The sequence below is a fragment of the Mustela nivalis genome (assembly GCF_964662115.1).
Source record: "Mustela nivalis genome assembly, chromosome: 8".
Lineage (NCBI taxonomy): Eukaryota > Metazoa > Chordata > Mammalia > Carnivora > Mustelidae > Mustela > Mustela nivalis.
In genome coordinates this window covers 122,053,532-122,079,770 of record NC_139027.1, presented here as the reverse complement: position 1 = coordinate 122,079,770, position 26,239 = coordinate 122,053,532, and the positions used below count along the sequence as shown (strand labels likewise).

The 26,239-nt window shown below is 42.5% G+C and overlaps 1 protein-coding gene across 4 annotated transcripts in view; it reads right to left on the bottom strand.

Moving 5' to 3' along the window:
• Nucleotides 1-947: 947 nt before the first annotated feature.
• The window catches only part of PHF20 (PHD finger protein 20), a 145,697-nt gene continuing 120,405 nt past the window's right edge, over nt 948-26,239 (bottom strand). For all 4 annotated transcript variants that reach the window (XM_082746227.1, XM_082746226.1, XM_082746229.1 and 1 more), the window contains 5 exons: nt 20,325-20,424; nt 17,236-17,431; nt 10,910-11,315; nt 8,754-8,937; nt 948-3,514 (listed from right to left, as the gene is read on the bottom strand). In XM_082746227.1, the coding sequence (XP_082602353.1) occupies nt 3,372-3,514; nt 8,754-8,937; nt 10,910-11,315; nt 17,236-17,431; nt 20,325-20,424 (1,029 nt within the window). In that variant the 3' untranslated portion in view covers nt 948-3,371. The remainder of the gene's footprint in view (nt 3,515-8,753; nt 8,938-10,909; nt 11,316-17,235; nt 17,432-20,324; nt 20,425-26,239) is intronic.

Genomic DNA, 26,239 nt, shown 5'->3' with positions numbered 1-26,239 from the left:
CAAGGCCCCACTGGGTGTTCCTTTGTTTAGTTGCAGTCTCCATAAAGAGAGTTTTAGCAGCTTGGATTCCGTATTCGCTACCTCTCACTAGCATATGAATTTACTTTCCTACTTAAAAAGGTAGTGGGTAGTGGTTGTGGCAGGCAAATAGCGGACTCTGTATTAAGTGCTTACTTAACTGGCTATCTCTATACCAACTGGGCCACTAACTTGTTACACCAATCTGCCCTTTGAGCACAGGCTTCCCAAAAGACCCACACCAGCAGGCTATTTTAGGAAGTGTTTTAGTGCAGGTCCTTAGGGAGTGCTCCTTGTGAGCTCTGGTTTAAGCCTCCAAACTCACTTTTCTTGTCATATTTTGGGCCCCTAGAATTTAAGGAAAACTGGAGTGAACTAATGGATTTCATTGCTGAAGCCACTCACTTTAATTCTGTTTTTTAAATAAGTGTAATTGTTTAGAAAGAGAATGAATTTGGCAAGTAATAGGGAGGCTCTGTTATGAAATCATAAAGCTTACTTCTCCCTAAGTCTTCTGCCCTCCCAGGAACTAATTGGGGTCCCTGGGCAATGTGGATTGGTCTCAGAAGGGTCCTAACTGCAATGGGTGCCATCTCTTAATATAAGGAAGGCCAGACCTATCTTCACTTCACTGCTCTCAACAACTGAAATCTAATAAGCCTGCAGCTCACACCACAAAGCGGGAGCCAGACTGGGTTAGAGGAGGAGTGTGTGGGGGGGGTACATTTTGCCTTCTCATATTAAAGAAACTTAGATGAATTCAAAATTATTTTGCATACATTCTTGGAATTTAGGATCTTGAGCTTGCATCTCCTTTCCTACAGAAGATACATCTGTTTACAATGTAAAAAGTCCTCCTCTAAAAGATGTTTATAGAAAATCATGTAGTATATATTAAAAACAAGGTACAGAACTTTATAATAACATGATTGAAACATAGCAACAAAAACCTGTTTTATTTTTTCCAAATACAGATACAGAAGTTTGCATGTTTTGCAAATATTGCTTCAAAGCAACATTTCTATATACAGCGCCTTCTGTTCTAATAGCACGTAAACATAGATATGTATCCACAGTGCAATGTTGGCTCATCAAGGGTCCACCTTGCATAACACTCATCGTTTAAAGAAACAAAATGATTAGTCAAACCAGAACTGTTTTTGTCAAGGCAATTTTTTATAGGTATATAATTTTCCTCAAAAGAAAACTTAGGTAGTGTACACATTTCTATAAGGTAACAGTATCTTTACAAATAACAGTTTCCAGTGCTCCAACTTGCGGTTAATTCGGTCTGACCCAGGAATTGGGGATGGAGCCCCTCAACATGGCTTTAAATTAGAGAAGCATACTGAGGTTATCAGAACTTGGGAGTCATCCCTGCTTCCCTAAGGACAAAAGTCACAATAAGTAAAATGGGATTAATTCCTTTATAAACAACGAACCCAATAATGGCCACTTGGCAGGATTAGGGTAATTCAATTTCTGCTTCCACCTTTGAGAAAGACATGACATCGACTCCCTTAAAGTTGCAGCTTCCCCAGATGTGATGCTCAAATGTATCTGAGAAAAGAAAAATCAGTAATCTAATAATACAACAGTCATCATTCCTCACAGCTGTGGCTACAGAAAATCATCCTGTTTCATCCCTTTTCAGACAAACACAATCTTATTAAAGTGACCATCTGATAAACTGCGCAAAACGTAGATGCCATGCATACTCCTTGGACATTTCTTCCCACACCAGAAATGCCAACATTAGCAATGGGAAAGAGCCTTGTGGAGGGGAATCATGTCAGCTTTACTACAGATGTCAAAGCCACATGGCCTCCCTCTGATGGATAAGGTACAGCAGGTCAGCTGGTCCTAAAATCATTTTATATCAAATGGTGAAGAAATCGCTGGACAGAGCATTCCCTGAAACAGATTTTGGTACAGAGGCTTTCAAGACCACAATGACCTGTGTGCCTTCAAGGCCTAATCATTCCAAAGGTCGCTGGAGATACTGTCATTGCTATAGAGATATTGGCTACTTCACGTTTACATAGTAAATATTTGCAGCATATAACATTACAGATTCATAAACCCATAATTAACTTGTGAGTGTTAATGGACAACTGTGCTTTGATTTTTGCCTTTAGTGATAAGAAAACTAAATGGTGAAACGGGTCACTCCTCAAAGCATGGAACATTTTCTTTAACTTTGTCTAGCAAAGTAAAACAAAACAATATAGCAATTACACATAGAACCGTAACCTGCAAGAGTAACAAATGTTATCTTAAAAGGTACAAATGGTACCTGGACCTTAAGCAGCATAATCACCTTGACCTCACAAAATAATACAAACAGGAAATCTAAAGTGTTAAAGTATTTTAAAACAATTCTGAAAATGCCAGCTACTGAACATACACCTTCTGGAAGGAGAAAAGCGGCACATATAGAATCTGAAATTTGTTTACAACAATATAAAATAAGGTAATTCTCCAAACCACATTCTTTGTAACAAATCTTTACAGTGAAAGAGTTCAAAATTTGGGGAAACATTTTTTTGGACATTAAATAGAACCGGGAAGCTGTCAATATTAAGAAGTGGATAGAAAATGCTGTCCTTTGGGTTCCAGACCCTGCCTGCTTCAGTTTGGAATTCCTCCTAGATTCTTATTACAGTGAGATTCTAGTTCCTCCACAGGCTGTTATGGGCTCTGCTACAAAAAACACAACCCAGCCAACTCTGGGGTAAAAGCATACAAAACTTGTCCCCGGTACCATGAAGTCATGCAAGACGGGTGGTGAGAAAAGTGAAGAGTCCTAAGGAGAAGGCAGGGTAGCCAAGGCCTCCGCTCCTTCCCAACCTCCACTGAATGTGAAGTCACGACATTCTCACGAAGCTGGAAAAATGAAAAATGATGCCTGCTGCCTAAATCCATGCCAGGCAGAAACAAGAAGGCCTGGCATGTGCCCCACCCTGACAAAAAAAGTCAATTAAATAAGCTGCAAGTTGAATTTACAACTGTTTCCGACTAAACTTTTTTGGCTCTCATTCCATTTATCGGTGGCACAATATCAAGTGAAGTTTGTGCAAAAAGACTCACTCTCCATTCAACGATGTGCACAGAAGAAAGGAATCCCAAGAGTCTATTTGTTACCTTCTTGGTGGGCTTCAAGATCAGAGTGCCCTGCCCTCCAGCAGCCAAAATGGCCCCTTTGTCCAATGTCCATCACACCCCCTGCCCAGATCCCTGAAGTCAGTCGGTGTCACGTGCATTCGGCATGCTAGGTTTATTTATTTAAATATGCAAAGCTCCTCCTGCAGGTGCCCCAGGATTGTGCCCCCACTAGTTCTGGGTGCCCAGTTTCATGTTGAGCAGCAGAGTGCAATCTGCTGCACCTTGCCCAGGTCCATCAGCAGCTGCTTGATGCAATGCTTGAGCTGCGGAAGCCTTGCCAGTGGCTCCGGGGGCTCCAATTCCCCAGTGTAGTCCAGCCAGCTCTCCAACACTGCAGACAGAAGAGAGACAACCCAGTGAGCTCCTAACACTTCATCTGTGAGAACAGCAGCAAGAATTTCAGCATCTTCTCCCCATCTATCCCCACAAGGGGCGAGGAGGGAGGGCCACTAGCTGGCACTGACTCATCACCCTCTCTACAAAGTAATACTCGTAGGACAAAGCTCAAATACTTTCAAGGAGCATAGTCCAACAGAACTTTCTGCAGGGGAAATGGTCTATGTCTGTGTTGTCTACACAGTAGCCACTAGCCACATGTAGCTAATCGGGCACTTAAAACGTAGCTGGTATGACTAAGGTACTGAATTCAAACTTTATTCAATTTAATTCTTTAAAGAGCCATACATTGGGGCACTTGGGTGGCTCAGTGGGTTAAGCATCTTCCTTCGGCTCAGGTCATGATCCTAGGGTCCTGGGATCAGGTCACACATTGAGCTCCCTGCTTAGCACGCAGCCTGTGCCTGCAGCTCCCTATGCTTATGTGTACTCTTTCTCTCAAATAAATAAGTAAAATCTTAAGAAAAAAAAAAAAGCCACATACAGCTACTAACTACTGCATTAGTGCAGCTCTATGCTCTAGAAGGCTTTGAAGAGGGGCGCCTGGGTGGCTCAGTGGGTTAAAGCCTCTGCCTTCGGCTCAGGTCATGATCCCAGAGTCCTGGGATTGTGCCCCGCTTTAATAAAAAAAAGAGAGAGAGAGAAAAAAAAAAAGAACATAGAAGGCTTTGAAGAACCGACCTTCCTCAGTGTTACTCCCTAGTCTTTTTTTTTTTTTTAATCCTTCCTTCCTTTCCTCCCTCTCTCCCTTCCTTCCTCTTTCTCTCTCTCTCTCCTCCTTCCTTTCTTTCAATATTTTTATTTATTTATTTGGGAAAGAGAGAGAGATCACAAGCAGGGAAGGGAGGAGGAGGACCGGGAGAGAGAGAAGCGGACTCCCTCTCAGGCTTGAAGCCCAACAAAGGACTCAATCCCAGGATTCTGGGATCATGACTCAAGACGAAAGCAGATGCTTAACCAATTGAGCCACCCAGGTGCCCACTCCCCAGTCTTTATAAGGTTTTCCCTTGCTGGAAATCAAAGGTCCTGGTGTTTTAGCCTCCTATTAAGAAAAATGAGAATCCAGGGATGCCTAGGTGGCTCAGTCGGTTAAGCTGCTGCCTTCAGCTCAGGTCATGATCCCAGGGTCCTGGAATCGAGTCCCACATCAGGCTCCTTCCTCAGTAGGGAGCCTGCTTCTCTCTCCACCTCTGCCTGCCACTCTGTCTGCTTGTGTGCTCTGTCTCTCTCTCTCTCTGACAAATAAAAAAAATCTTAAAAAAAAAAAAAAGAAAAGAAAAATGAGAATCTAAAGGACTTGAAAAGGTCTGTTTTTGTCACTGTATACTCTGATTTGCTTCACATTCCTATCATCAGTAGCACTAAATTCTCTGACTTTATTTTCTAAGTATTTAATGTTAAGATGTCCAGGTACTAACATCCTTGATTATATTGGTTCAATATCTACAAAACTGCCTTATTGCTGAGAGCAGGGATTTCTCTATAGATGATGTTTTTTCTTCCTCAAGCCACTCCCTGAAGCTCTGGCATTTGGGTAGAGGCCATTTTGGAACACTGCATCTTTTGACAAGAGCCAGCCCCTCCAGGAAGGCCTGTGCTCACCCTAGCCTGCCTATAGCCTTTCTAGTTCATAAACCAACCTGTACTAGGTACCTTCTGGACCCTTGAGCTGAAGGTGCAAAAAGACGAAGACCCACCCAGTGCCTGTTTCTCAAAAAAGCTTAAAGCCTCACACATAATCCCTATCCCTCCTCAGATCCAGCCCTCAACCTTCCTTCCCACCTTTTAAAATCCTTTGTTCCTATAAGTTACGTCCCAGGGAAGCCTTCCCCAACTCTACACTCTGAATCTAGTTGCTATGTTAAATTAAGGATGCTATGTGATCACATGCTTTCCTGCTTTGGAGCACTTACCATGATTTATAATTATATATAATGGGATAATTCAATTAATACCTGTTTCTACCTCAAGATCAAATTCCATAATGGTAGAAGCCAGCTCTGCTTTGGTTATTACCATTATATCCCTAACACTCTCAACTGTGCCTGAAACATAGTAGGCACTCAAAAGAGGCAGTGACAAAATGTGGGACTGGGGCGCTTGGGTGGCTCAGTGGGTTAGGCCTCTGCCTTTGACTCAGGTCATGATCTCGGGGTCCCGGGATTAAGCCCTACGTTGGGCTTTCTGCTCGGCAGGGAGCCTGCTTCCCCCCTCTATCTCTGCCTATTTGTGTTCTCTGTCTGTCAAATAAATAAATAAAATCTTAAAAAAAAAAAAGATTTTATTTATTTATTTGACAGAGATCACAAGTAGGCAGAGAGGCAGGCAGAGAGAGAGAGAGAGAGAGAGAGAGAAGCAGGCTTCCTGCGGAGCAGGGAGCCCGATGCGGGGCTCGATCCCAGGACCCTGAGATCATGACCCGAGCCGAAGGCAGCAGCCCAAACCACTGAGCCACCCAGGCGCCCCAAATAAATAAAATCTTAAAAAAAAAAAAAGAAGAAGAAGAAGAAAAGTTTAAAAAAAAAAGATAAGTAAAAGATTCAGTATTTTCATAGTCATTAAAAATCTGTTGTCTTGGGGCGCCTGGGTGGCTCAGTGGGTTAAAGCCTCTGCCTTTGGCTCAGGTTGTGAACCCAGGGTCCTGGGATCGAGCCCCATGTCGGGATCTCTGCTCAGCCAGGCTCTCTACTCGGCGGGGAGCCTGCTTCCCTTCCTCTCTCTCTGACTGCCTCTGCCTACTTGTGATCGCTGTCTGTCAAATAAATAAATAAAATCTTAAAAAAAAAAAATCTTTTGTCTTGGACGCCTAGGTGGCTCAGTTTGTTGAGCATCTGCCTTTGGCTCAGGTCATGATCCAGGGGTCCTTGGATGGAGTCCCTCATTGGGCTCCCTGCTCAATGAGGAGCCTGCTTCTCCCCCTGCCTGCTGCTCCCCGTTTCAGAGCTCTCTTTCTGACAAAATCTTTAAAAAATTTTCTTTAAAAAAATCTTTTAGTTTGACAACTGTTTCTACAACTATATAAATTATTAAATTATGGTTAATATTAAAATAACTTAAACTTAAAATATAAATCAGTCAATAGAATAGTTTACTAGTCTATTTCTTAAAAGGAATACTATATCCAAATTCTTATAAAAGTTCAGTTTTAGGAACGCCTGGGTGGCTCAGTGGGTTAAGCCTCTGCCTTCGGCTCAGGTCATGATCTCAGGGTCCTGGGATCGAGCCCCGCATCAGGCTCTCTGCTTCACAGAGAGCCTGCTTCCCCCTCTCTCTCTCTGCCTGCCTCTCTGCCTATTTGTGACCTCTCTCTCTCTCTCTGTGTCAAATAAATAAATAAAATCTTTAAAAATAAAAAAAGTTCAGGTTATCTTAATGGTATTTGGATGAACTCAATAGTTAACTCCCTACAATAGTTGACATAAAATGGGATTTCAATAAATCTTAATTAAATGCAGTGGAAAAATCTGTTTATCTGAATAAAATCTTTGAGATTTGTAATTCATGTTCACACTTTAGGGCCTGGGGTATTAGAACACGAACAGAGGGGGCACCTGGGTGGCTCAGTGGGTTAAAGCCTCTGCCTTCAGCCCGGGTCATGATCCCAGAGTCCTAGGATTGAGCCCTGCATAGGGACTCTCTGCTCAGCAGGGAGCCTGCTTCCTCCTCTCTCTCTGCCTGCCTCTTTGCCTACTTGTGATCTCTGTCAAATAAATAAACAAAATCTTAAAAAAAAAAAAAAAGGAAAAAAAAAAGAACACGAACAGAGGATGTGACCCCAGGCCAGCAGGACACATAAGAGGCCCAAGCAAGTCCAGGCAGAGAGGGGAGCCTGAACTTATCCTCCTCACCACACTGGCCATGAGAGAGAATGAGAGTGGCGAGTCAGTAAGAAGCAGGGAAACACCGATGTCTCCCCTAAGGGCAGGATCCTTTGGCAACAACAGAATATTCTCCATGTTTCCACAGTGCTAAACCTATTCTCAGAGACCCAAAGCCACTCACTCCTACTGCCATTCTCTCAAAATCCATCATTTCCGGTCTGTCATTCAGTCCTCTTTTCAGCTAGGGAATAGCAGGGTTTTCAAACAATGGAATCAGTTACCATTCTAAGGAGCCCAGGGAAACCTTTTAGGAATAAAAGAGAGAGAAACACTCCCCCTTCCGGAAGTGGCCCCAATGAACCCTGAATTAGTCTCCCATTCTCAGTTCCTCAGGTGTGCCTGAAGGGCAGGACAGAAGCATGAGGGCATGGAGGTCCTTCTTTCACTTTTCTCCAACAGGACAACCCTTTCCTCCAGTCAAGCCAGACCTTTTATCACATACTGAGTAACAACCTCTTCCTCAGAGAACCTCACTTTTCTCAGGGTTCAGCTTCAGACCCAGGGTTTCAGGAAGCCTTTCTGTTATCACTTCCCTTGCCACACGTCGCCTTTAACAGGGCCTCGGCCATACATGTGCCCTGGCCACACCTCATGACTCTAGCTTGTGTAACGCATGGCATCTTTCTAAGTTATTTCATGCAAGTAGCTTTACATCTCCAATTACAGTAATGGTAGCCTGACTATACTCAGACTCCTCAAATGGAATATTTACTTTTCAATTTGGCTCCACTTTAAGAATGGAAACAAAAAATTAAGAAATAATTGAAAAATCAAGAAGGAATTCTGTCTTCAAAAATCAAACTGGCAACTTCCCAGGGATCAGAGAGACTGAACTTGAGCATGTTTATCAGGCCTACCTGTTACCACTAACATCTGGAACAAACACCCAGGGTTACCCAAATGATTCAGTCAAGTTCTTAAATCTCTACTGATAAAGAAGAGAAGGCTTCAGCGGTTTAGATTTTACAAAAGGCTTTCTTCAGATTCATCCTCAAAGACATCCAAAAAACCCTATTAAGTCAAAGTTGAAATTCCCCACAGAACTTGGGTTAGCAAAGTTGCTCAGGTCACACACTGCCTGCAGGCAGAGTCTAGGTATACTTTTGCATTCTGCTTTGCACAAGGCACTAGGTAAGTGAGGGAGGACTCCTGACTTCACACAGACCTTAGAAGCGCCTGACAAATGCAAAAAGTAAAGCTTGCTCATCTAAAGGGAGGACGGGGGTGGATGAGACTGAAAAGAAAGGAGACAAGAATACAGCTATCTGTGGAGAGCCAGAGAAGGAGCCCTACCATCCAGTTCCTTCTCAATGGAGTCCATCCTGTGTGTGACTTCGTCCTGAAGAGATTCCACATGAGTCAGCAGGTTGAACTGCCACTGGTGCTGGGAGCTCAGTAGCCCCTCTCCGCCTCTGTCCAGCAGCTTCCGAGTGGGGGCTTCTTCGGGTAGGACCTTTTTGGAGACATATTCCCTCACCTAGGAATGCAATAGCAGTAAAGTTACTGAGTGGAGACAGTCCCAGCCTCTTCTCCAACCAGCAGTGTTTGCAACCACCTGAAAATTCAGGTGCAGCTTGACTATTCCAAACCTCTATCTCCCTCTCTTCCTGTCTTGGACACAGGCAGAAGCATGCCTGGTATAGCAACCACAAACACCTCAGGGCAGCACAGGTGTCACTGCTGCTTCCCCGTGACTGGCCCAATGTCCCAGGCCTGAAATGGGCCTTATGGAATGGCTTCTAGAGCCCTGAGATCAGAACAGAGCGGGATGGGCACAGACAGGGGTTAGTATATTACTTAGCAGGAGTCAGACAAACTAGTTTTAAGTCCAAGCTCCTTGTCTTGCTGAATGTATGAGCCTGGATTAGTTATTTTTCCTCTCTGAGCCTCTGATGAAAGTAGTAAAACCTACCTTATAGGTTCATGAGGATGAAATAGGATAAGGTTTATAAAACACAGTGTTGGCCTATGGTCAACTTGCCATGAATGAAAGATATTTTTAACCCTAGCTGACTTGTTTAGGGCCAGTATTTTCTGATTTTTTAATACATGGCAAATGCTTCTATGAAATCTGCCTCATTTGTAGGATCACAACCCTTTTCTACAGTTGGTGATCTCAACCCTTCCTTCCTTCCTTCATTCATTTGAAATGAACAGTTAAGCTAATATTTATTAGAGCTGACTATGCAAAGCTCTGTGCTGATATATTAGAGCTGACTATGCAAAGCTCTGTGCTGATAGCTTTTTTTTTTTTTAAGATCATTTATTTATTTATTTGACAGACAGAGATCACAAGCAGGCAGAGAGGCAGGCAGAGAGGAGGAAGCAGGCTCCCCGCTGAGCAGAGAGCCCGACTCGGGACTTGATCCCAGGACCCCGGGACCATGACCCCAGCCGAAGGCAGGGGCCCAATCCACTGAGCCACCCAGGCGCCCCTGTGCTGATAGCTTTTCACAGACATGCTGCACAAAAACTAGACAGCATGGGCACTGGCCCCTCCCACAGGGAGGTGAAGGGACATATCTAAGCAGGTGAAGTGACCTGATCAGCATCACATGGTAAGTGGCTAAGCCCAGACTTGAAACCAGGTCTGTCTCCAAGACCAACCTCACCAACCTTGACCACACTGTTTAGACACTGGCAAGGGCACAATGCCTACCTTCTAATCTAGGCTTCTAATCTAGGATGTCCCACTTGGTAATATGCAGTAACATATCTAATGCTGGTGATGCCAACCACAGGGTAAAGTTTGAAAGGAAGGAGGACAAGGGTGGAGAAACTCTCCAGTTACACAAAGCTTCTCAGACCAACTGAGGACAGCACAGACAGCACATGACCTCAGTGAACAGCTGAAGATGACAACACTGGTAGGGAAATGACACAAAGAGGCTCTAGAAGAGCATGATTTGAATAACAAAAAAATGAGAGTTGTTCTTGGGAAAGTCGATGAAACCAGCAAATATTCTGACAAAATGGACTGTTCTTACGTCAGGGCTACAAAGTTTCAAGTCAAAGGAAAGCTATCACAAAATTGTATTGAAAACTTTATGGCTAACAAACACCTGACTCATTCTTTGCTCATGCTCTAAAAATTAGCAGGTAGGTGTAATTACAACATAAACCTGTTAAAGAAAAAACTCATTTTCCTACCTAACTTCCATTTATCAAGTACCAATCAACAATTTTCTCCTCAATTCTTCCCACCTCTCCACCCCCACCACCAGTGACTGCCATTTTGTCGGCATTTCCTGTAACCATGATCTCTGGTTTAATCGGGCTTTCCTGACTTTGCACCCATTTTAACCCACCAAAAAACACCTATGATGAGCACATTTAAATGCAATTTTACAGTAAGTACAACTCTATAATAAGTGCCTTCCACAGAACCCTACAGGGGAGCTCAAGCACTCAAACACTTAATGAAGAACAAGTACAAGTGAGCCACATACCTTTAGGGAGCTAGATTTGGAGTCACTGTCCCCCCTACTCCTGTCTTGGTCTAGAGGCCAGCCAAGACGTGGAGACAGAGAATCATCACCGTTCTCACGGAGGGGGTTGACCGTGTCATCAAGGGCAGAGCCCCGGGTCTCCACCACCAGCTTCTGCTCCACAGCAGGGTAATAGGCGCGGGGCTTCTGATAGCAGTGCTCGCTGGTGATATAGGACTCCTCCACAGACCGGGGGAGGGCCAGGGGCAAGGGCTTCTCCATTGCCCCGTTCAAAGTTCTATAGCTTGGGACTTCCTCTTTGCTCTTGGCTTCAGTGACGTTGATGTGTTTTGAATGCGATCTCCCCTCCCCTGAGTGCTGTTTCCAAGGCTGACACCACAGCTGCAGATCAGGATGCTCCCTGCTTCTGTTGGGAAGGCAAACACAGGGCTTTGGAGGAACTGGGACCAGTGCAGGGCTATCTCAATTCCCACTCTCCCAACAAGAGGAGGAGCTCCCCACCTGGCCACAAGCCACCATTTACCAAGTGAAAGGGAATGTAAATCCATGGTCTCTGAGGAGACCAGGTGTAGACAAGATCCCACTGTGAACACTCGTGGTGAGTGAGACTGGACTTGGAGTCAAAAACCTGACTCCATTTCAGTTCAGCCACTGATTAGCAGTACAGCTGTAACAAGTCACAAGTCATTCCCATTTCCTCCTCTACTCTACAAAACCGGGCTAATCATCTGTCTGCCATTAGCCAATGAATTTGATAAAGATTAACTGAATTAATTCAAATAAAGTTGGCAGCAAAGTGAGTTGCTAAAAATAACCTAATAAGCAGGCATGATAATCCTGGCATGCAATAGCTTTCAGTTACAAAAATGCAACGATGAGGCACCTGGATGGCTCAGTCAGTTAAGTGTCTGATTTCAGCTCAGGTCATGATCCTGGGGTCCTGGGATCAAGTCCAGTGTCAACGTGCTTGTCCCTTCAACCCCCTCCCCGCTCGTTCTCTAATGAATAAAATATTTTTAAAAATGCAACGAAAGGGGCGCCTGGGTGGCTCAGTGGGTTAAAGCCTCTGCCTTCGGCTCGGGTCATGATCCCAGGGTCCTGGGATCAAGCCCCACATCAGGCTCTCTGTTCAGCGGGGAGCCTGCTTCCTCCTCTCTCTCTGCCTGCTTCTCTGCCTGCTTGTGATCTCTCTCTGTCAAGTAAATAAATAAAATCTTAAAAAAAAAAAAAAAGTGCAAGTCATGTTTAAAAAAAAATAAAAATGCAATGACAATGGGTTGAGGGGGTGGGGGCAGGAATCAAAGTCATCTATGTATAAGCCATTAATAAGTTTTTAAAAATTCTTCTAAAATCTTTAACTCTCACCATTCCAAGGAGGAAACTTTGTTATTAAAGAACAGGGATTCTAATCCTTTTCTGAGCTACAAACTCCTTCCCTTTAGAACCTGTTGAAAGCTCTACCGTTATGTGCACATAAAACTCTGTTAGCACTTTAGTCTTCGACAATCATTCACTGTTTGAGTTTTTTTTTTTTTTATATTTTATTTATTTATTTGACCGACAGAGATCACAAGTGGGCAGAGAGGCAGGCAGAGAGAAAGGGGGAAGCAGGTTCCCTGTTGAGCAGAGAGCCCGACACAGGGCTTGATCCCAGGACCCTGAGATCATGACCTGAGCCAAAGGCAGAGGCTTTAACCCACTGAGCCACCCAGGCACCCCACTGTTTGAGTTTTGACCCAATAGAGGATTAATAAATTAATCTAGTGGATTATAATCAATTGTAATGGTCCACGAATCTGCGTGTCATCCTTGTGCAAGAGCCATTCTAACCTTCTCTGTATCGTTCCAGTGTTAGTGTATGTGCTGCCGAAGTGAGCAGCATAATTACTTGTAGAAAAAGGAAAACGGAACAGAAAAATATCATAATGTACCATTCTAAGTAACAGTAGATATTCTGTGAAATTTTCATTTCAGTTTTATATATGTGAGTAACATAAAACTTTTTTATTTCTTATTGTGGAATATACATTTTATTAAGTTTAAAAACCACTACTCTAGATAAACTTCACCTTTTAACTCTTCTTTACTACCCAGAACTTCCACTATTATTACCTTTGATCATTAAATGAAAAGAAGGAAAAAGGGAGGGAAGGGAGGAAAAAAAAAACAGCGGGTTTCTTGAGTGAGGCTCATCAGTTAGTTACCAGAGTTCCTAGCTGGGAGGGCACTGCCCTCTAGAGAGCATTTGAAAATAAACAGACAGGTGCTACTCACATTTGGTTCAGAGATGGGCAGAAATGTGTAGTGACCTTTCTAACTGCCGCAACAACTGACAGATACTATTGGCATTTAGCTCACCGAATCCAAAGATGCCTAACATCCTATAATGCTTGGAATAATCACACATGATTGGACTAAAGAAGAATCGCCCCACCATATAGTCAACTGTACCTTCCCAGCCCCCAGCTGAAAAGCACTGAAACCAGATCAGCAGGAAAGCACAGCTTAACTCACCAGCAACTCCCATCTATGAATACCTCTCCACACACACTTGACTGAAGCCTTCCTGTACAAATGGAATAGGCCATACATATGAAAGCATGGAGTGATCCTACAGAATCTAAAATTCTGCTCCAAAGGGGCTACAAGCATCCTCAGCTCTCCCTCTCCACCAATCACCAACACCCCTCATCCACTGGAGAAGGACAGGAAACTGTGAGTATCAAGACAGCCTAGGTCCCTGGACCACTGCCAGCAGGGTATCACAGCCTATACCAGGAAACGAAGATTCCAGACACACCTCTGAAATTGAAACTGCATCAGAAGAAATGAGAGTCATTGTGAATTTTCAGGTTTATTGTGTAGTCTGAAATTTATTAACAGAAGCAAATAACCAACAGTATGGACATTCTCTTGCATGAAAATCACAAGTCCTTGCTTCCCTCTTCCTCGAAGTTATGCCCTTCCAGGTAAGACCTCAAGCCCCAGCTACTACTTCATACAAAAGTAACTCCCTGGACTTTCTTTGTATCATGAAGAAGGAATGTACAGACATGCATGTTACTTTTTAAATAACAATAGGCACTCTGAAGTTATTCCCAGTTTTATCGTTTGCCTTAGAAAATAAAACCCACCAGGCCACTCAGGAACAGTATTTCTGAGAATGAGGACCCAGAGTTTGTGATAACAGAGACTACCCATGTGAACACAGACATATTGGGACGGCCACCAACCCCCATCCCCCCACCACTGCCCAGAATCTTTTCTCCACATATAATGATGAACAAGATCTCCCTATGCCCTCTTCTGAACTGCCAGAAGTCAGATTTAATTCCAACACAAAGTCACTGCCATAAAGATGAAGGATCTAAATGGGGATTCAGAAGGGACAAGGTTCCAGAATATGGGATAGGGCCAGGAGCACTGGCATTTCTGTGAGAAGAAACATCGACTGGTTGAATCCTCGAATGAAAAGAAATACAGCACAGTTTACAATCTTAAGCCTCACTGACATTTTTCCAGGCCCTCACATGGACCGCTCTCTACCTGCCTCAATTTCTGACATCTCATTAAGAAGAGATTAATTTGGTATGTACAGGGTAAAGTTTTCTGATTTTATAAAACGTGAGGGGAAAGCCTGTCTCTGCCTTTTTTTTTTTTTTTTTAAAGATTTTACTTATTTATTTGACAGGGAGAGACACAGCAAAAGAGCAAATACAGGCAGGGCAGTCGGAGAGGGAGAAGCAGACCTCCCAGGAGCAGGAGCCTGATACGGGGCTTGATCCCAGGACCCCTGGGATCATGACCTGAGCTGAAGGCAGACGCCTAACAACTGAGCCACCCAGGTGCCCTGTCATTTTTTTTTTTTTTTGAAGATTTATTTTAGAGAGAGAAAGAGAGCACTTGTGAGTGTGGGGGGACAGGGCAGAGAGAGAGAGAATCTCAAGAAGACTCATCACTGAGCATAGAGTCCAACAAGGGGCTCAATCCCACAATCCTGAGATCATGACCTGAGCCAAAATCAGGAGTCAGACACTTAACTGACTGAGCCACCCAGGTACCTCCAGCTTATCTCTGATATCTTACCCAGGGCTGTCACTTGATTTGGTCCATCTCAACAGAGAGTGTCACAGTGATAGCTAACTTTCCCCAGCAACTATTTTCCCCTTCTCTTATACCCACCTCAATCCTCCCTCCTGGGTTCAAACAGATCATATGGCTAGCCTTCCCTGCAGTTAGGTGCGTCCCTGAAAAAAGCTGCCTGCTCTCCCCTCTTTCCCCTGACCCGGGGGCTAGAACAGTTGAGGTACTGGTGAGTCTGTTTTGATCATGCAGATGAGAATGCCCCAATGGAATGCCAGCGCAATAAGAGAGAAGGAACCCAAGTCTCCAGGTCCACAGATGGCATCCTGGAAAAAGGCCACCTACCTGCCCTGGAGCCCTGACTACCCATGGACCATTCATTATTTGACAAAGAAGGTTCCACTTGGTTTCAGCCTTTGTTTTTTGGGTCTTTGTTATAGCACCTTAGCTTTTACCCAAACCAATATATACCATGTCTGAATGCGCCCTTGCTCAACCACTCCTTGTTGTGCCAGTTCTTGAAGTCAGTACGCTTCTGCACCAGAATGCGGGGGCAAGCAGATCCCCATTCTTCAATCCCAGGGCTCTGACACTCTGTCTGAGGCTGAGGGTCCTCCAGGACTAACTTGCACAAAGGAAATCTTGCTGAGGAGTCTGTCATGCCTAACTCATTTATGGCATGAATCTGTCATTGTTGATGTCTTAACTAAGATGGCCTCCTATGAGCAAGTCCATGGGAGAACCCGAGAAATGTTTACATAAGAGAAGCTGTCTGACACAGACTGTGCTGATACCAGAAGAAAAATGCATGGAACCACTGAGAGGAAGTTAGAAAGGTTAGGCCAAGTACTTGACAGGACCCAGGCCTGGAATTCTACACCTGACTCTACCCATGGAAATCATGGGAGAGCAGCTGCCTCATGCAAGGTCCCAAATCACTATTTGGTAAAGTGGGGTACATTATGAAAGAAAAGGGACCCCACTAAGAACTACATGTCTTTCTCAGAGCTTACAGGAACTTGGGTCATCTTGACACATAGAATGTAGCCACAGAAGCTGGAATTCACACTCAATTTCACTCCTCAAACTTCAAGTCCCTAAAAGCCAAAAGTCCAGTCCCAGAACACTTAAAACTTTGCATGAGCAAACCATGAAGAGAAAGACTTACTGAGCAACCCCTATGCTGGAGAGCAGGCCTGCCAATATTATCTCTCCCGGCAGCTTTCAATTTTACTTTGTTTACCAGTCAAGGGTGTTAAGGATGAATGGATAAACAAAATCCAACACTACCTACAATGGAATATTATTCAGCCTTCAAAAAGGGAGAAAATTCGGACACAGATTATAATACAGATAAACTTTTGAAGACACCATGCTAAGTGAAATGAGCTAGTCACAAAAAAAGACAAACACTGTGGGATCCCATTTATATGAGGTATCTAGAGTAGTCAGATTCACAGAAACACGAAGTAGAATGGTGGTCGCCAGGGTTGGGGAGGAGGCAAAGTGGAGAGAAGTTGTTTAACACATACAGAGTTGCAATTCTGTAAGAGGAAGAGTTATGGAGATTGGTTTCAACAAGGTGAATTTATTTAACACTACTGTACTATATATTAAAAACAGTTAAGACTATTTACGAATTTATAAAACATGAAATTTATATTATGCATATTTTACCACAATAAAAAAAATTCAGAACTATACCCTAGAACAGTAAACAAACTAAATTACAAATACATACACCATATTTTGATTATGGTGGCAGCTGCAAGCCGTCAAAACTCAATGAACCTGTAAAATGAGCAAACTTAATTCTATATAAATTCTACCTCAATAGGGTTGAATTTTTTTAAAAGAATGTTTATTGTGAGACTGACATATTTTTCCCCCCTGAGGGGGCACACCCTTCCTGGAAGAGCTGCAATACCAGGTCAAAGGATGGAGAGGATGGAGCAAGCTCTGATTCCAGTCTCCTAGTTCCAAAATCCATTTACTGTATTGTCCTTGGATAGAGGACATATTAGATATTAAACTACTAAAAACAGACACTATACTTGACCTTAGCCAAAAGGCTGAGAAGTAACTAAAAATTTTTAGTAAAGGTCTCAAACTCATTGGTCTTATCACTGATTCTGTGGCTTTCCAATCTCAAATTTATCCTCCCGCCCACCAACCACCCCACCCCGCCCTGCCAAACCATGTCAAATCAGCCTCATCCTCAAAGCTGTAGGGGCCATACTTACTGCAAGATGCTCATCTTGAGCTGAAGACCATGGAGAACCTCGATCACTCTCTGCACATCGCCAAGAAGCTGGTGGGTAGCCACAATCTTCTTAGCATTTTGGTGGGAGTAGTTCTCTTCTAAAAAGGCCAGGCCATGCATATGTCCCCTGCTCAACCACTCCTTGTCATACCAGTACTTGAAGCCAGGCCTCTGACCTAAAGCAGTGACAATGAAAGTTAATACTTGGCCTGAAGGAAACCCAGACCCCTGCATCATTGTACAATATCACACAAATTACTGGAAGGATGGATTCCTGTGTTCATTTTATTTATTCATCCAAAAAACATTTACTTGGCACCTACTATATCCTGGGCTCCTATTAGGGATGGGAAATAAGGCAATAAGACATATAAATTTCCTGATCTCCTAAGAACAGGCCAAAGGTGGAATGGGAACTTGGGTATCTCTTTAAATTTAAATCACATCATTGCATCTCCTATTTAAAACCCTCAAAGACTTCCCACTGCATACAGGGAAAAAAGAAAAAAAAAAAGAAAAGAAAAGAAAAAGCCCTAACACTGGCCTCATGAGCCAACTGGACCCAGATCCTTCCTGCCCTCCTTGCTCCACCCTCACAGCCCTTACAGTGGTCTCCTTTCAGTTCCTGGGACACATCCATCTTTTCAGTCTTAGGATCTATGCTCTAGCATCCTCTGTCTGGAGCCCCTGAAGGACTGGCATCTTTCCACTTCCTCAGGCCTTTTGTTACTTTCAAAGTAAGAATTCAACACCTCCTAACTCATTCCCTACCTGGATGCTAAACTCTCCAGCCAAAGCACTCATCCCTATCTAACATCTTTTTGCTTATTTGACTTATTTTGACACCTGTTTCTGGCCCAACCCCACTAAGAGCAAGAATAACAGGAACCATCTTGTCTGGGGTTGTATCCCCAGCATCTGACAAAGGACATCTTGAATGGATTTATCAAGTGGAAAGAAGCTCCAAGTCCCCCTTTCAACACCTACACCGCCTTACTAAATATAAACAGTTCTCTGAACCTCCATTTCCCATCTATTAGAATGACAGATAAACTGGATGGTTTTAGTGGTCTTGCTCATCACAAGGATCCTTAGGAAGAACTGAAAACACAACTACATGTGACTTGGCAGTATTTCCTGCTCCAAATGCTCAAGGAACAGCTTTCAACCAGACAACCATTTACCTCCCAATATCTATAAAAATCCGGAAATAACCCACATAATCCCTATCAAGGTCCTTGGGCTCTTTCTAGCTTTACTAAAACACATGGTATGGATATACCTCCATTCTGTAAAAAACATCTTTAAGTAACCTTTAAAGAATAAATCTGTTAGGTTAAACTTCTGATCCAAAACACTGCAGAGTCAAACACAGGCTATAAATATGAATGTAAAGGACACAGAGCATTCGACTCCAGGAGGAGTCTATTTACAGCATTGGCAGTTAGAGTTGTAAAAGTTCAGCAAGTATAGAGAGGAGTTGATGAAGATGGGGTGCATGATTTGTAAAAAGGGAAAAATGGAGAGAGGGAAGGAGTGGGAGATAATAAAGTAGACAAAAGAGATTTTTCAGCAGTGCTAAGGAGCCCAAGGGATTGCGTGTGGCATCTCAGAGGCAGCTGCTGCACAAGTGGCCTGAGCAGCAGGTTTCAGAGTAGTCCCACCTGCTCTACAAAACTAAGGTCAAAGAACATGGTTCTCATCTCCTAGCTGGCACTAACTTGCTGCTGATCTTAGCCCCGTCATGTCCCTTCTGGGCCTATATTTGCTCACCTATCAAATGTCAGGGCTAAACTAAGTGGTCTCTCAGATCCTGCCCATTAATAATATTCTGTGGCTCACAGACTAATCTTCTGACCATATTCTTTCCTTGGGATAAAGAGAGAAACAGATCCCTCTCCATCTATGGACTAATCTAGCACAAGGAGATATAGTGTCACAACAGAGGTCATCAGATCTCAAGAGGACACACCTGCTAGAACACAAACTACAGTGATCACCCCCTCCCTACACAACTAGCAAAATCAAAATCTGACCCCATAAGTCAGTTCTAATTCCAATTTGATTTATGAGATTGGGAAAGTCATTCATGTCTCTGGGCATCAATTTCTTCATCGTAAGCAAAAATAGGAATAGGAGCTCCCCCCAGAACCACCCCACAGGACAGAAAGGATCCATAGAAGTAGAGGCACTTAAGCATTGTCTAGCCTTGCCGAGCCTTGGGATCATGGAACTGGAGCCAAGGGGAGAAACCTTAGAGGTGGTGAAGGGAAAAGATACCACCATCCCACTGACAGCAGGACAAGAACCACAGATATATAAGATTTCCGGAAAAGGGAATCCAAAAGCCACAGGCCAGTCATGTGGCCATGGAACAATGCAACTAAATGATCCTGTTAAAGGAATTATTTGCTGGTTTGGGTAGCAGTCAAGCCCTATCAATACACCTTTTCCCTTCCCCTCAAGGGCGACTCTCTCTTCCATGTGGCAATGATGCAATGGAGGGCAGGTGCCACCAGAGGGAGCAGAGGCAGGTTCCTAAAAAAGCCAAAGACCGAGCCCACATCTTCATGAAGCTTCAGTAACAGGAAAAGGTGCTTGCTCCAGCAGCACACATTCTAAAACTAGCTTAATACAGAGAAGAGTGGCATGGCACCCAAGCAAGGCAAGGATGACAGGGAAATCTGGAAAGTATTCCACAGCTTTTTACAGTTTTAGTCATGCAAAATGGAAAAAGTTCTAGAGATCTGCTGTACAACACTGTTTATAGTTCACAAACAGTACTGTACTGTACACTTAAAAATTTGTTAAGAGGGTAGATCTCATATTATATAATTTTAACTATAATAAAAAAGTAATTCTAGCCCAAGGCCAGGCTTTCCACATACTCTCTCACTGCTAAGTTCAGGACAGCAGTCTAGCAGGTGAGCTAGCCACAGGGGCAAGGAGGAGTCCATCTAACCAATGTCAAAGAAATAAGTCTCAATATCACAGACAGTGAGGCTGCTCCATGGCCAGCTGTGGAAAAGGTTACATATTGTTAATATCCCTGACTCCAGAAATCTCTACCTGGAGGGTCTTGGCAAACATAACAGGTGTATTTCTCAGGCACATTTTCTTCCAGTAATCCCATGCAGACCCCATGCTGCCAGCACTGGCACTCTTCACACTGTTAGAATTAAAGAAGCAATAAAAATTAAACTCAGAAGGCATCCTCCATCCAAAAGCAAGATGCACTGTTGCGGGGAGGGGCAGTGAGAGGGAGAAGGAAAGGGGAGGGAGAGGACTCCCAAATGACCTTCTCAGGAGCCGAGCTACAACCCCTCATCCCCCTCATCGACAACTGTGCCAGCCACCAGCCACCTGTGGCTCTTCATATTTAAATTAACAAATTAAGTTAAAATTCAGCTCCTTAGTCCTATTAGCCACAACTTAAGTGTTCAAAAGCCACGTGAAGCTAGTGGCTGGTGTACCAGACAGCACAGATGAAGACCATTTAGATCTATAAAACAGTGATCTCAAAGAATGACTATTTTCACTCCCGTTTCTAGAGGCTTTCACTTTTCTGATCACATTATGAGAACAGAGGGAAAATGTTCAAGTTCCTAGAGGAAGATTAAACTGGAAAGACAAAAACCTGAGTCTGAATTCTAGCTCATACATTCATTAGCTGTATGACTTTACACAGGTCACTTCTCCCTAGGCTTCAGTCTTCCCCACTTGCAAAATGGGGTACTCATCTACTGACCATGGGGGCTGTTTGTGAGGAATTATGGGTCATATATAAAAACTCCCATCAAGGAGCCCAGTACACACCCTTCATGCATTTATTACTACTACAACTAGGCAACCTAATTTACTTTGATACCTCCTGGAATAATCCCATGCTAGCACTTCGAGTTTATTCTCTCTCAATCTTACCAAAGGTCACACAGCTGAAGAGAGGCAATAGTGGATCAGAACACAGGCCTGGCTAACAGCAAAGCTAGTTCCACTGCCTTACTTGGGTAAGGGGCCAGAGGGCGAGTGGGGAGGAGGGGCAGGAGGCCGAGAGGGAAAGAAAGGAGCAGATAATGAAGGCAACCCCATGGATGGCCTGAGGATAGTAAGCCTGAGGGCTAAGGGTCTGGAGGGAATGGAAAGTAAAAACAATGCCAAATGAGATACTAGGACACTTCATGGAATCTCAAACCAGGACCCTAAGACTTTTAACTATGCAAACAGACAGACAACTCTGGAAGGTGGGCAATGAGCTTCCTTCCCAGCATGGCCTTGAGGGTGGGCCACTAGCCCGGCCACAAGGGACTAAACTCCAAACTCCAAACTCCAAAGCTCAGACAGTCCTCGGCTATTTGGAGCCAGATAGGCCCTAGCATCAAGAAGGCTTTCCTGGGCAGACAGTCCCCTAGGAAGCTAAGTGCGTCAGAATCAACAGAGGCAAAGCTGGAAGATAGACTTTAGCTAAGATCCAATACAAATTCTTTAATATACAGATGAAGGAACTAAGGCTCAGGGAGAAAGTAAACACTGCACAATAACAAAGAGTTAGTTGTAGAAAACAGAAGAATGAATGTCTGTCTCACCAGTAAGTTTGGAAATCTCTTGAGAACTGGGATTCACTAAAATTCAATCAAAGACAGCTAAGTTGAAAACTTCAAAATAACTTTTTTCGTATGGGTTTGGCTAAAAAAGATGATTCAATTTTTAAAAGTTTAAATTTAGAAATGAACAAGAATAATAACAGCAAAGATAAAGTATCTAAGACTAAACCTGAGACTAAGAATAGAATATCTAAGATATCTAAGAATATCTAAGAATAAAACATAAAAGATCTCTGTGAAGAAAATTTTAAAATACTACTTAAAGGACACAAAGACTTAAGTCAATGGTAAGGAATATCATATTCTTGGACAGCAGGAGTCATCAAAAGGAAGTCCTTTCTCCTTAGGTAAATTTATAAAAATAATGCCGTACCAAATAAATAGTAAGTGAATAGCTGTAGAACTGGATAGAAGGTGATCCTAAAATTAAAAGGAAATTTATAAAACAGAACAAAAGGGGATACAAGCCCTATCAGATATTTTAAGAATATTATAAAGGTAAAATAATTAAAATAGAATTGTATAAGCAAATACACAGACAGACCAATGGAAAAGGAGAATCTAAAAAGCAATCCAAACACATATGGAAATAAAATAAACGAAGGTGACATTTCAGTAACAGGGCATGGTGTTGGGACAACTGGGAAGTTATGGCCCTTACACCTTATACCAGGATAAATTCCAGGTGGAACAAATATTTACATTGCTTTAAGAAGATTAAGTGGAATTTCAAAAGTACCAGAATCAACCATGAGCAAATTCTGTTACAAATTTTTCAATAAACTTTTATGAATGAGGAAGCAACTATTATTTAAATTTCAGAGCCATTAAAGGAAAGTTTGATATAGTTGACTAATAAAATCAAACAAAAAATCTGACAGATGACAGAGTGGGTACAAGTTGTTTTAACTGTTTTTGCAGCCAATACAAAACAAGGTCTAAAAAAGCCTATACAAATGAGTAGGAAAATGACCAACCATCCAACAGAAAAATGGATAAAGGACATGAACAGACAGGTCAAAGGAAAATATCTAATTCTTAAAGAAAAAAGATGTTCAAATCCACCACCAGAAGAATTAATGAATAGTTATTTGAGTTAATATAATTACTGTGAAACCGACCAGACCAATAATATGCATATACTTTAGTATTTCTAGGTTTGGGGATTACATATAAATATTAAGTAATTCTTTATACATTTATGTACTGCCTGAAGTTTTTATAATAAACATTTGCTTTTATCCTAAAAGCTATTCTCTTGAAGAAATATTTACAGAGCATAATTTTCATTTTTATATATATGTGTATGTGTATTTCAAAATATTAACACTGCTTATCTCTAGGTAAAAATAATCTGGGTAATTGTTTTCTTCTTTGTGATTTTCTGTATTTTCCAAATGCTACAAGTATGAAATTTTTAAACATTTATTTAAAAAAAACAAATTACATGGGCGCCTGGGTGGCTCAGGCAGTTATGCATCTGCCTTCAGCTCAGGTCATGATAGCAGGGTCCTGGGATCGAACCCCATGTTGGGCTCCCCTCTCAGCTGGGAGTCTGCTACTTCTTCTCTGTGTGTCCCTCTCCCCAGCTCATGCTCATGCCCACTCTCTCTCAAATAAATTAAAAAAAAAATTACAAAGTGGCTATACCAACAGACTATTTTTTCACTTATCTTTTTTTTTTTTTTTTAAGATTTTTTTTATTTGAGAGAGAGAGAGAGAGCATACACGGTGTGCCAGCAGGGGGAGAGGCAGAAAGAGAGGGAGAGAATCTCAAGCAGACTCCCTGCTGAGCGTGGAGCCTGACCAGGGACTCAATCTCACGACTTGGAGATCATGATCTGAGCTGAAATCAAGAGCTGGGCTCTCAGTGGAATGAGCTACCCAGGTGCTGTTGTTCTCACTTATTTGAAGAGCAAAGATAAAGTCTGATGATATCCTATACTGAAAAAGGTGCTCCTAAGACTGTTCACTGGCATAGCCTCCACAGAGAGTTTATATAATATTGCTAACAACAAACAGAAATATTTATCAAAATTATACATGCACATTACCTGTGGCCCAGGAATTCTACTTTCAAAACTTGGTCCAACAGGCGTACTTACACAAAATTATTCATTACATTACTGTTAAGGTTAGAAACCATCTAAATGTCATCAACATGAGAAGGGTTAAATAAATGATGATCCATCTATGATGCAGCCATAAAAAAGAATAAAGAAGTTTGTTTTCTGTTTGAAATGAAATAGGCTTCAACATATATTGTTAAATGAGAAAAGATATTGAAAATACTACATAATTGTTTTTTTTTTAAGATGGTTGCACAGCAATGTAAATGTACTCAATTCATCTAACGCCATATACACTTAAAAATGGTAAATTTTATGTTATTTTACCACGTAACTGAAAAGGTGGTGAGGAGGAAGAGAATACATTTGTTACTGCTTGCTGAGCCATGGAGTGTTTCCAGAATGCTACACAAGAAGCTGACAAAGGGTGCTTCCCATGAAAGCAAGCTGGGGGTCACATTTTTTTCTCCATACCTATGTATACTTTTTGGACTTTGAACTATATGAATGCTCTAGCTAGCAACAAATAAATAATACAAATCTTAAAACAAACAAAGCTTTTAAAGTGGACTTCTGGTTAAAACTGCTACACAACTTTTACTGGGTTTGGCACCTAATATATATTTGTTAGTCTAAGGCAAACTACACCCAGAGGCTAAATTCAGTTCATGCCCTGTTTTTGTAAGTAAAGTATCATATGAACACATTCATGTTCATTTATTACATAATGCCTATGGCTGACTGGGCAAAGCTGAGTAGCTGTAACAAAGAACACAGGGTCCTCAAAGCCTATAATACTTATCACCTAGCCCTTTAAGAAAACATTTGCCCAAACCTTTCCTGTAACAATTAAAATAACTTAAATATCAAATGGAATTCCTGAGGTTCATTTTTATGCGGTACCCAGATTTCTCAAACATTCATGATTATTAAGTAAGACTTTAACCTCCCAATGATTTAAATTATTGCCACTGGTAAATAAAATCAAATAATAATTTACTTGAATAATGTTAATACAAATCAAATAATGAAAATGATCAGAGAACATTACTCCTCTAAAGCAATGTATGCATCTTCTAGGAAACAAACTCTAAATATATGCTAGGGTAGGGGCACCACGGTGGCTCAGGTGTTAAGCATCTGCCTTCAGCTCAGGTCCTGATCCTAGGGCCCTGGGATGGAGCCCTGCATCAGGCTCCCTGCTTAGCAGGAAGCCTGCTTCTCCCTCTCCCTCTCCCCCTGCTTGTGTTCCCTCTCTCACTGTGTCTCTCTGACAAACAGATAAATAAAAATCTTTTTAAAAATAAAATAAAAGTATTTTAGGGTAGTGCAAATTACCAATGTAAGTAAAAAATTTTTTTAAAAAATAATCACTGAACCTTCCTAGACGACAAATACATTTAAAACTAGATGATGGGGGGGACGCCTGGGTGGCTCAGTTGGTTGGACGACTGCCTTCGGCTCAGGTCATGATCCTGGAGTCCCGGGATCGAGTCCCGCATCGGACTCCCAGCTCCATGGGGAGTCTGCTTCTCTCTCTGACCTTCTCCTCATTCATGCTCTCTCTCACTGTCTCTCTCTCAAGTAAATAAATAAAATCTTTAAAAAAAAAAAAAAAAACTAGATGATGGGGGCGCCTGGGTGGCTCAGGGGGTTAAGCCTCTGCCTTCGGCTCAGGTCATGATCCCAGGGTCCTGGGATCGAGCCCCACATCAGGATCTCTGCTCAGCAGGGAGGCTGCTTCCCCCTCTCTCTCCGCCTGCCTCTCTGCCTGCTTGTGATCTCTCTCTCTCTCTGTCAAATAAATAAATAAAATCTTTAAAAATAAAATAAAATAAAACTAGATGATGAATATATTTACAAAGTTTAAATTACATTTGTTCCAGAGCTCCCTCCAAATGTATGTCTTTTACTAAAGTTACTGAGTGGAAAAGGTACATTGCTCATAATGACAGGGAAAGTAAAAAACTGTCCCTCTATACCACAAAGCCAGCTCTAGACAGCAAGGGGACAGCAAAGAAAAGTCTTCTACAGCAAAACATAAGGTGTTTTGAAGTGAGCTCATCATCACATACCATAGGAAGCCACAAGCATTGCACTGAGCTGAGCTAGGGGAAGGTCATGCAGAGTCTGGGAAGCTGGAGATGAAAGCAGTTCCTGAATCTGTCCTATAACAGCTGGTATGGCCTCAGCAGCTCCAAACTTAAGTTTCCTCATATACCATATAATGCCACACCAAGCTCTACCTCCCTGAACACCCCATCATCCTTGCTACTTATAGAAAAGTCAGTGGGAAAACACAGTGGTTCAGAAC